General features: G+C 44.6%; 1 protein-coding gene across 2 annotated transcripts in view; it reads right to left on the reverse strand.

The window, feature by feature from the left end:
- Positions 1–12,393, reverse strand: part of HOMER2 (homer scaffold protein 2) — a 511,148-nt gene that overhangs the window by 356,542 nt on the left and 142,213 nt on the right. For both annotated transcript variants that reach the window (XM_085644272.1, XM_085644271.1), the window contains exon 2: positions 9,402–9,558. In XM_085644272.1, coding sequence (XP_085500398.1) covers positions 9,402–9,558 — 157 coding nt within the window. The remainder of the gene's footprint in view (positions 1–9,401; positions 9,559–12,393) is intronic.

Raw genomic sequence — 12,393 nt, forward strand, 5'->3', positions numbered from 1 at the left:
TGCATTGTGCGTGTAACACTTCATAGACAATTCAAAATGGCTCTTCAAACAAAACCTAGAAGAAACTTAAAAATGTCCCCAAAACGTTAACCAAGTTGTCAATGATGTCAACTTATGGGTAGGAATGAGCCCTTTTTGACACAGTCACCCCCACCTTTTGCCTGGTATTTGATGCGATTTCGAATGGAAGGGCACTGGGTTCCTGCCAACCAGATCTCATTCCCAAAACTATGCAATTGTTTTCCCCAATTGGCAATACCTTTAGTATCCTCTGTGAGTCCCTAGTAATAGAACCCCTGATACTTAGGGCCTGAGGTACTAAAGAGGATCCCCAAAGGTGGCAGCACGAATTATGTCATTCTAAGGGACCCCTCACCAAGCACATGCAAACAGCCACTGCTGGCTGCTTGTCTTGGTGCAGACAAAAGTGAAAACACTACATGGCACACAGCCTGTGTGCCCTGACTGCATACAAGTAAGTCACCCTTACAGCAGGCCTTACCGCCCTAAGGCAGGGTGCACTATACTACTTGTGAGGGCATAACTGCATGAGCAGATATGCCCCATACTGGTCAGTTCCATTATAGCCAGTACAAGCGTTGAACACTGGTGAAAAAGAGTTACCCCCCTACGGGATGACTTCACTGAAAATATGGATGTTTAGTAACAAACATCTCGTATTAAACCCACACGGATTCCAGTGTTGGATTTAGTAATACATGCATCCAGCAGGCACCTTAGAGGTGCTCCCTGAAAACCTACCGGTTACTGGTGTGCTGACTGACTGGTTTTCGCCAGCCTGCCAACAGAGATGGGTGTCTGACCCCCAAGGAAGAGGGCCTTTGCTCTCAGGGGGCCATAAAAAAAGCCTCCTCGGGCAGAGCGTGCTTTGCATTCCCTGCCCACAGAATAACCTGCGGGTTAGCATTCCAGAACTGGGGAGCTTCAAAGAAGACCACCACCTTTGGTATGTGGATCTAACTTCTCTCACAAGAGAGGAAACAGACCCCCCTTGGCACCTATACAGGAGAGCCGACAGGCTTGTCCACCCTTATGTGAGTACCATCCCTGAACTGGGCTACCTGAAGTGGATGCAACTTTTCAGAAGTGACCCTCTTGGTGATGGCAAATTTAGGATCTCTGGGACGGGGTTTTGCCCACTTCCCTCAGGAAGTGGTCATATAGGTGGCGTAGTGACTCCAGGTTTAAGTTGCCCAATGGCTACTACCCTAACATCTCTAAACTCAGTATTTAGGGGATCCCTGGTACAGGACATCAGAGACTGCTGACCAAAAGAAGGGCTGAAAAGCTGTGAAAGCAAAAACTGCAGAAGAAGCAACTGACTTGGCACCAGCCCTAATGGCCTGTTTGCTTGTTCGACAATCATGCCAAAGTTGTCTCGCCCTCCAAAGCGGCTGAGCATCCAAAGCCTGGGAGGACTGCCAGCAGTTCTTCAAAGACTCAGGAACTCTTGTAGGAACAGCAGAGCTGTTCCCCTGCGTCTTGCAGGTACCAAAGACTGAGCTTGTGGCTCAACATGAAAACCTAGTACCGGAAAGCACCATTACACCCGAGCCGCCTAGGCTGAGCTGAAGTGGGCCCACGATGCCAACATGGTCGAAAGATTCGGACAACCTACCTAAGCGGATAAAGAGCCTCAAAAGCAGAAAACTGAAGAAGAGAAACTGACTTTGCACCAGTCTTGCCGGCCTACTGTTCCCTGTCAAAACTGCACCAAAGAAGTCTTAAATGCAGCTGTTGTGCCTCCAAAGTCTGCGTGGGTGGCCTGCCTTTAATAGGTACGCAAGAACTCCTGTGGAGCAGCAGAGCTTCTTCCCTGCAGTGCTCCAGGCTGCAATAAACTGACACTGCCAAACACCAGCGATTCCTAGCCATAGTTGAAGTGGGTCAACGATGCCAGCATGGTCCCCCGGCCGTCCAGAGAAAGCCCACCTTGGACTAGCCCACTGTGGACTTCACGCCGCCTCCTGCAGCCTCAGTATGCAGGCCCACTCAGCCGCGAGGGCTCCCAGTTACGAAAATCCAACGCCAAATGACACCTCTGCGCCCTGGGTCCCTGGAAAAAAGGATCAGAGCCATCCGCTTGTCTCAGAGCACCGCAAGAGTTGAGACCTCCCCACCCCCGTTGGTTCAGTCCGACTGGTCCCCTAGCCCAAGCCTGCAGCCTCTTTTCAGACAGAACAATCTCCATAGACTTGAACATGGAATTTGATGCTGTAAGGCACCTCTGCACCTGGCCTCCCGAGTGCTGCCCAAAGAGAAACTGTTAGTGTGAAAATGAGGCAAGGTTCGAGGCAGCACTAAGTCCAGAAGATTGTTCCCATAAGTCGCTGTTGAGCATCCAATAGCAATACATGTTTTTCCTCCAGAGGTTATCATTACCACAAAGTGCTTCGAGGAAAAATTTAAAGTATCAAAATCATCCAACGGTGAAAAACACAGCTCTGCCCCCGGACGCCCCAGTGCCTCCCAAGGGGACCTATTGGTGTTGCCTTGGACCTTGCCCCATACTCACCTCAAAACCTGGGAAAGGGTCCTGTAAGTCCTTCTGAAGTGACCGTATGCAGTCCAGGTTTTCTTCCTAAGTTGATATTGCAGTGAGGTGCAATTATGATTTAAAGTATCAAAAACCTTCTCTTCAAACCCATTTTAAAAATGACTTACATGATTTTGATGATCTTGGTGCCTAACGTTATATGAAGATACGTTTTATTTTTATAGATTTGGTGTGGATCTCCTTGAGTCAAATGTATCTTTTATTGCCGGTGTGTGAGCAGTCGATGTTTAACACTCCTCTCTGATAATCCTAGGGGTTCTCGACCACACTACCTCCTAGAAGAGAACCTTGGGAATGCTAGAGAAAGCCTCTGTCTACTATTGAGGGAATACCTGGACTCTTTGCACGGTATACCTCTTTTTGGTATAACATATGGAGCCAGCTTCCTACATTATGCATTTAGAGTTAACAGGCTTCTAATGAGTTCTTATGCAGCTTTTACATAAAGTTGAGCGACGTTCTAGCTCAATAAATAAATTGATTACTACTTCTTCATCATATTATAACATCCCACTTCCTCACTGCTGAGAGCAAACGAATATGCCTTCCCTTGCTGCTATCTAACCAATTCTTTTACTTAAGAGATTGTACTAAAAAACAGAATCATACCCTTATCCCTTTTCAAGATTGAGGTATACCTTTCCAGACAATTTCCTAGCAAGTTGAAAAATATAATATAAATATATATATATATATATATATATATATATATATATATATATATATATATATATATATATATATATATATATATATATATATATATATATATATATATATATATATATATATATATATATATATATATATATATATATATATATATATATATTCACTGAAAAAAACATAGGTTTCACACATGTTATAGTTAGCGGAAATTTTACTGATAAAAAACCAATGAAATTCCCCCGTTATAGCTAGTGCAGGCAACTATAACTCACGCGACTGCAATCCTCTGCTGATGCTAATACTGTATTTAGACACTTATTTGCCCATGTCTTCTTCCATAAATTTTTAGCTATACATATATTACAAATATTTTTTTTTCATAAAGACACATATGTCATCAGCAGAAGATTGCGGTCGCGTGAGTTATAGTTGCCTGCACTAACTATAACGGGGGAATTTCACTGGTTTTTTATCAGTAAAATTTCCGCTAACTATAACATGTGTGAAACCTATGGTTTTTTCAGTGAATTTGCAAGGTTTTTTAAATGCTAATTCCTAACTATAACGTGTGTGAAACCTATGGTTTTTTCAGTGAATTTGTACGGTTTTTTAAATGCCAAGTTACTTTACGCCATTCGTGGCGTGCGCGCCCACTTAACGCAGTTTGTTCCGTGTGCGCACGGTGCGCTTCGCGCACCGTGCGCGCACAGTGAGCACGCGGTGCGCTTCGCGCACCGCGCGCCCACTTTACGCAGTTAGTGCCGTGCACGCACGGTGGGCACGCGGTGCGCTACGCGCACCGCGTGCCCACGTTACGCTACATGGGCCATGTACGCACGATGCGCTTCGCGCACCGTGCGCACATGGAGGACATATGATGCACTTCGTTTTGAAAGGTAATATTTTAATTTTTCACACCTGTTATAAGCCATGCACAAAAGGTGCCCTTCGGGCACCATTTGCACACGGGGTGGGGAGAGTATGGATAATTTTTTTTTTTATATATCTTTTTACCGTACGCGTACGGTAAGCGTAATCGGCGAAATTAGCGAAAAAATAAAAATTCCGTTTTTGGCCTTGAGGGATCTTAGGGGACTCCCTCAACATGGCTAGGTGCTTTGGAGCTGTCCAAACAGCCCCTTTACATGTTTTTGTGCTTTGTATTTTAATCCACACTCTCAGTGCGAGAGAGAAAATGGCGGCCGCCGCTTCCTGGTTTCGGCCGATTCGAATGTTTACTAAGATCTAAGAGCCAATTAGAATCGCGCTCGCGCACGCCACCGTACGCGTACGGTAAGCGCACCGTAAGCGTACCGTAAGCTGGCTCAGATATATATATTGATTTAAAGGCTATTTTCTCAGAATCTACTGAACAGATTTACACCAAACCTACAAAAGGCACTTCCTTGACCTGAGGACTACCTCTCTGCCAAATTTCAAGTAATTCTGTTCAGCCGTTCGGGCTGTAGCTGTGTCTAAAGGTCCTATGGAAAAATGCATGGGAAAAACGCGTTTTGGGATGCCCCTTTTATCTCAGCCCCCGCTTGACAAATCCCCCCGAGACTTTCAGGGTAGGAGCGGAGCGTAGCGCCCCACCTATTTTGAAAAATTCGCGAGGATTCGTCGACCGGCGCAAAAGTTATTCTAAATAGAATGTTGCGGATTTCCTATGGAAACGTGGTCCTAACTATAACTACCTACTGGCGACCGCCAGTAGGTAATTATATATATATTATATATATATATATATATATATATATATATATACACACACACACATACACATACACATATACATATACATATACACACACTCCTGTCTTATGGGAATATGTTGCCTTGAGTTAGTTCAACGGTGAGTTAGCTTATATTTCTTTATGTATAGTTTTAAGATATGCGCTTTATAAATTATGACCTTCTATATAACCTATTAGGCTACTAACTTGAGACACGTTTTACAGTTATTCAGAATGACTTATTGCACGACAGAAGGCTTTGCAACACATAGCTTGTATCTCCTGTATTACATTACTTTATGCAATCATACCTCAACAAGCGTCTCACCTTCTACACCCCGAACCGCCAGCTTCGCTCCGCCGACCTTGCCCTTGCCACCGTCCCACGCATCTACAGGACCTCCACTGGCGGCAGATCCTTCTCCTACCTCAATGCCAAGACATGGAACACCCTTCCCACTCAGCTGCGACAGCCCCAGGACCTGCTGACCTTCAGGAGACTTCAAGACCTGGCTGTTCGAGCAGTAGCTGCACACCCACCCCCTGCTCAGCGCCTTGAGACCCTCACGGGTGATTAGTGCGCTCTACAAATAATTGATTGATTATTACCAAAGCCAATAGGTCTAGAGATGGCTGCCAGAATTTTTGCTTTGTTAATTCTAGTTTTGTTTTACAAAACTATAATGTTGAGTAGGCTGCCAGGACCTTGTCAATTTAAAGATAAGTGGCTAAATGCTAACACTTTTTTTGCCTCAAAAGCACACATTGTAATAGTAGTCTCTGTAATTTAAGGGAACTATTTTGTGTGTATGTGCTGCTTGTGAAATGTTAAAATACCATCACTCACAGTAAAATCAGCCAATGCCTGTAGAGGGCTGAACCACTACCTCTTGCTGTACACGAAGAACTAAATGGAAGAAAAGTGTAAATGACAATAACAAGGCAATATACGAAGAATGCTGGTGGAAAACTCCTATTGAGAAGCATATTTAACATGTTTAAGATAGATGTTCCCTTCCAAACCATATGTGATGCTAAAATGGGAGCTCAATTTGGTCTGGACATTTCTCATATGCACTTTTAGGCTGGTGAACAGATGTTTTTTCCGTTTTCTGACACGGAAGACTGTCCTCATTGTGATCAATTCAAGCTTGGTCCGTGAATGAGCTCCAAGCTCTTATTGCAGCCACCCTACACTACTTTTCTCTGGTGCAGAGAGTCAAGGCCAAAAGTCATGACTCCTTTTCACGTTAAGCAATCCATTACCCTCCCAACGTTCTTTGCTCCACCTCACCCCTCAAAAGAGGAGAGACTCCATAAGCTTCTACATTGATGGCTCCAAAGACCATGAGGTAGATGATCAGCTGTTCATGGGGTTCTTTACGCCAACAAAAAGGTAAGGCTTTGCAATAATAGGGATTTACCAAGGTGGATAGTCCCCTGCATTAAGATGTGCTATGTACTGGTAAAGAAGCAACCTGCTGAAGGACTGAATACTCAGTCCACCAAGACAAACGCTGCTGCCATTGAATTGGCACACGAAGGGCCTGTTCTTAAACTCTCCCAGGCTGGGATGTGTGCATCCATGCACACATTCACAAAGCACTACTCCTTGGACACTCAGGCACACCGCGAATAGGAATGGGGCCCTCTCGTCTTGCATTATGTTTTGGCATGAGCCCATCCATAGATCTTTCGAGGCACTGCTTTGGCATCTATTCTAAAGGTAAGGAATCTCCTGTTAGAAATATCCACAAGAAGAAATATTACTTACACTTCATACTGGATCTTCTAACTGCAGATTCTGCAACGCCCTCCAGTCTGCCTAACCTGTGGGGTGGACTCTTACAATCTAAAAAGGTCCCAAATTAGAGCTCTGCACTCTGGAATCTCCAATTATTTGGTGCTCCACATCAGAGGGTGAGGAAACAGTGAAGAAAGAAATGGACATCGGCACATCGGTGTGGGGCTTATATGTTTTACAAAGTCGCTCCATCACTTCAGAGTCTGAAAGAAGCCAAAGTGGAGCTGCACTGTGCCACCTAGCGGTGTGCCGGAGCACTGCTGTGAAATCTTCTAGATCCAGTTTGGCACCACGAAAGGCAAAGAATTTGAGGATAGATAGAGTATCAACCTGATGCAAAGTTACCGAAGCACTTACTACCCCTGATGACATGTTAAAACACTTTGGGTGAGTAGCAATCTACTCCAGAACCCAGGTTTAGTAGTTAATCTATTGATTATTGCTTATTGGGTTTAGTCATGCGCTCTCAGGAAACCATTCCAAACATTTTCTCCTGTTTCTTTGTGACAGAATAAATTAATAGGACTTAGGTGTGATGGTTAGTGGGAGCTATGAAGGTTCATGAAAACGGCTGGTGCGACAGATACAGAGATTATGTATTGTTAGGTTGCAGGGAAAAGGTTTTAAAGGTGGGATTTTAAAGTTTCTACAGCAGAGTAACCGCTGATATGAAAGGCACCTAGCACTAACATCCCAAGTGTATGTACATCTTTCTGTATGTGGCCTGTGTGGTATATGTATTCTGTGTATGAGTGAACCATCATTATGAAGGCCTCTGGGTTCCATTTGGAAACCCCTTGCATGTTCCTTTGTGCAAGATGGAGAGGAGGTTGTTTTCCCAGACAGTGGGAGTGTGTTGCTGACATAACTGATCTTGAGGGAGGAGACCACACAGAGGCGAGGAAGGAGGAGAACAGGCTCATTTCGAAATTTAAATAGACATTTTGCGGACGTGAGCTACAGATATGCCTTCCTGTACAACTGCTTCCGATTTGGGAGGGGGTTGATGGGTGGGACTGCATTTCTTGCTGTCAATGGTGTGAAGACTCTTTCCTGCCCATTGTCACAGAAGCGGTTGATATGATAGCCAGGTGCAGCTTTCTCACACCTCTTTCTGCCTTTGTTGTTGGTGCTGCAGGGTAGATATTACCCTATTGTGAGGAGTATCGCACTGCACACAGACTATGCCTGTTGAACAGCCTGGGGGACACATGAAAGAGCCACCACAAAACTGGTTCTATGTATCTGAAATATCATGTTAATCCGTGCATACACCGTTTCAAATATAACCGATTACTATCTGGAGTCGTGCTAGCCGGAGGAGCTCTGATGTCCGGCTGATCGCCAAGAAAAATACTGTTTGGTTTTCTAAGAGCCAATGGTTGTGGGGTGCGACAGGCAGTGCCGGTCCTGCTCTCCATGGCTCCCGCTGCGAATGCCAGGACAGCTCAGGTAAAGGAAAGAACAAGCACTGTTCATGCAAGTCGTACTATTAGCAACAACAAAAAAGAGAAAAAGTTCCCTGCAGGCATATGGAGGTGGTCATTGGAAGGATACTTTCACCCAGGGTGGTAAGACGGCTGTATGTGCGTTACACTTTTACAACTTCGAGAATACTCGATTGGCAAGGTGACAACGTAGGCGCACATGAAATACACAAGAATAAACAGTCAAAGCCGTCCCAACTGAGCAGGAAAAAAAAGCAGGTGACGATTTTTGGGGTCATGATAATACTCGGGCCATAAATTCTTTTAAATGTTCCTGCTGAAGGCTAAATGAATACATCTATTATTTCTGCACAGAATCCATGAATAAGATAAAGGATTGATTAGGGTACAAACATGCATCCAATTTTTTTTTAACCACAAAGGTGTAAAATAATCCCCAATTCTTTGGAACGCAAGCAATTTGCAGGTGGAAGGATACACCAAGTAGTCAACAGCATTCCGTGAGTGTAATACTCTGGGTGGCGCCAAAACCCACTCTAATTTTTACCACATTGTGCAGAGGGGCACAGAAAATTTGCTTAGCGGCTAAACTTTTTTCATACCACATGTGGGAAAGTGGTATCCTTATGGCTTTAAGTGGGCCGGGTCCTAAAAAGCAGGTGCCGAGACAGGTCCCTGTCGGGCTCTCCATTTTTGCCCTCACCCTCAGGGTGAAAAATAAAAAATCCTAACTCTGCAGGAGTGACACCCTTCACTGCCTTTGAGGTAACTTCAAAGATCCTCGCTATAGTTTTTTTATAGTTTTTTTTACAGCCTCATCATTTCAGAACTGAAGTATTTTCAATGTTATAAAGCCATATCTGTTGCTCATTTATCTTATGAAACTAACAACCATTGACAAAGCCAAAAGTCCTGGCTTGTTGTAGGTGTAATGTTACCTGTTGTAATTATATATCTAGATGCAATGACAAACCGCAAAATACCAGTCGGGCGATACACTGTGCTAAGCACAGATTTTTAGCTTAAGTGTTGTTAAACCACGCCCTTATTTACACCGGCCACGCCCCGTTGACAGATAACACCCCGACAGTTTTTTCATCCCACTTAAAGCTCTTCGCGCAAGGCCACGCACTAGCAGGGGCAACAGATGCGTCTGGACCACCTACCTTGGCTCCATCCACGCTGATAATCCGATAGCTGTTCCTTGTGCTGTCATAGAAGTAGGAGACGGTGACAGCCTGCTTGCTTGCAGGAACCCAGTTCTTCTTCGTGCTGGGGTCGATTTGGAAGACATGTGCTCTTGTGGTGAAGATGGGTTGTTCTCTGGAAGAGGGAGAAGAGACATAAGATAGTGGTCGTGAGGCGTTTCCAAACTCTGCACCTCTCTGCCATGTATTATTTTAAATAGTTACTACTCTCCCCTTCCCCCATCACCCCTCCACCCCACCGCTGGACGGCCTCAATGACACCGGTGCGACAGCCCGCTTGCATTATTGCCCTCAGAGTCAGCATTCCTGCCCAGTGCGCGGCTCTATTCTGGGCCGCGTCGCATGACGTTAAGCCGCAGAGCCAGTGACACCGGAGCCATCGCTTCCAGCGGCACAAATGCAAACTCAGTTCCCAGGACGCTTCCGCAACTCGAAACCATTAGACATCAGCACCATTTTCAGCAACGTGCTGAGTAATTACACAGAAATACCTCAGGCCGGCAGTTACTGTACAGATCCAAATGCAGGCGCGCTGTCCAGACACCCCCGCGAGGCACTGTCGGATTACTTCCAGAGTCTGTCAAAGAGGACAGACACCGGGGCGGCTCTGCGTTGAGCCTTCATTCTGTTCACCTGCCTTTTACCAGATACTACAGAGGGTTTCACATCAGAAACCACAGGGATCTCCAAAAACAACTGGAGCAGAACAAGCACACAACAGCTCAACTCGAACAGTCGTTCGCAGAGTTTAACCCTTCACCCCTTTCATCATCAAAATACGTAGGCGTGCGCATAAAAAGGACGTTTCAAGAGATTTTGCACACTAGGGTCATGTTGCTTTAAGTGGGATACGCAGCCTCTACTTTAAGACTGGCCCGGCTCACAAACCCTTTCGGACCAGTGCCCTTTCAAGTCCTGGGCGGCAAGTTAAGGTGGTGCTTCCTCTAAACATCTTTTACCGCCATATTATGAACGCGTGATTCAGGAGGTGGTACAAGAAATGTTGTGCACTTTTTAAACATGTTTTGATGTAGTTATGTGTCTTTATGTTTGTGTGTACACTATGACGTTATGTTCGGTTTACTTTAGCTATATCATCAAATACTGCTGCATTTCTATCCAAAATCCGCACATGCCTTCAAAGTTCCTGTGGCAAGAAACCCTTTGACACCATCTAAGGTGGTAAAATAGCACTGCTCCAGCTCAACTACTTAAGACACCAGTGAGATCAAAACTGTGGCAGATACTGAGCGCGTCTAGTGATCACTTTAGGTAATGAAGCCCACAGTCTCCACCAAAGTTACCCCAGCCCTTGGAAAGAGAAACTTGAATGAGCATGAACCATTAATAGAGTAGTGTTAATTGATGTATGTGAAACTCTAATTTTAATGGCTCAAGTTAGAGGTCGTTTTATCCCTAAATCTTCCTAGTCAACTTTCAATGTCTCCACATTACCATTTTTTACCAAAGAGCTGGAAAAATAAATTTAGGGGTCGTATACCTTCAAATTTAACTATGAATAACTCCGATTACTTCTGAGGTATAAATGTGTCCCAATTCCTAAATTTGTTTATTGATTAGAGTGCTTAAATAGTCGTGCTTTAGAAACGTATAACATGAGCTGTCACCCTAAAAGCAGTTGATATTGAGACTGAACATAGACTTGGAACAAGTCTAGTTTAATAAACCCCAAACGGGCCTTAATTAAAAAGCACGTTTTTGGGAAGTGATTAACCACCTTAGGGGAAGTAGGTAGAGAATTCCAATGTTTCACAGCCAGCAGTCTAAAAGAATTTCCCTCGCAGCACGATTTGTTTTGCAAAAGGTAACACATTGTAACTGAAAGGTGCCCAAAGAAATCTGGCGGTGATACATCTCTAGCATTAATTCTGGAAAGTAGGCAAGACACCAGTTTATTATTTCATAATAAGCAAGGAAGATGGACATAAACAAGACTTTACTACTCGTAGCCTATGCAACTGATGATTTTAAGAAGTGACATGCGTGTTCCGGCCCAGATCATAGTAAATTCATAGGGCATGTTCTGTGCCAGTTAAAGCTTAGAAAGCAGTTCGTTTTGGAGTCTCACATGAAGGCTCTTGCAGTAGTCAAGCTCCGATTTAAACAGTGCTTAAATAGCTAGAAACACTCAAGCAGAAAGATTTTCTTCAACAAAACAAGTAGCAATTACCTCGGGTAGTTAAGGTAAACCCATCATCCAGTAAGACACAAAGACTTCTTACTGAGGTATTTGCTACTGGTGGGGCATCCAGATCTGAAGGACATCAATTGACAGACTATATAGTGTTTTAGTGGCCAAGTGTCACTACTTCAGTTTTGTCTGTATTAAACCCAGTAGCGGCTGCTACATAACAGGGTGGTAGGGAGAAGGGGGAATTAAAAAAAGGTTAACCAGCACTTACCTTAGTACCGCCAGCTGCAGCCACTTCTGACCTTTCTGCACTAGGAAGCAGGCAGCCTCCTAGAATCCCTGGCCAATCACGACACTGCCTTACATCAGCGTTGTAATTGGTCTGAGGGCTGTGGTTCGGCGCTCAGACAGGCAGTGGAAGGCTGGTCATGTTCTCTACCCAGGCTGTAATACAGCCTGGATGGAGAACATGCAAAGCGTGCATGAATGTTTGGCCCTCCCAAGATGACGGACCTGAGATGGCCAGCTAAACGGTCAGGCGCACTTAAGGTGCAACAAATAACAAAAATGGGGAGTGAAGAGGTAGTGTCCTTAGTGGGCATTGGAGGTGGATACGTCCTCCTCTAGAAATCTATTACAAAACACAAGCATCCACCTGTAGAAGGGGTTCTATCAATTGAGATTCTCTCTATGTCAAAAAGGTGCGTTTCCTACATTGGTTGGACACACAGTGTTTGCTTGAATACCGCTCACACACCAAAAGGGCCCTTGGTGTCATGCTTCATCATAGGGGTCTTC

This window comes from Triturus cristatus, chromosome 3_1 (genome assembly GCF_964204655.1).
Source record: "Triturus cristatus chromosome 3_1, aTriCri1.1, whole genome shotgun sequence".
Classification (NCBI taxonomy): domain Eukaryota; kingdom Metazoa; phylum Chordata; class Amphibia; order Caudata; family Salamandridae; genus Triturus; species Triturus cristatus.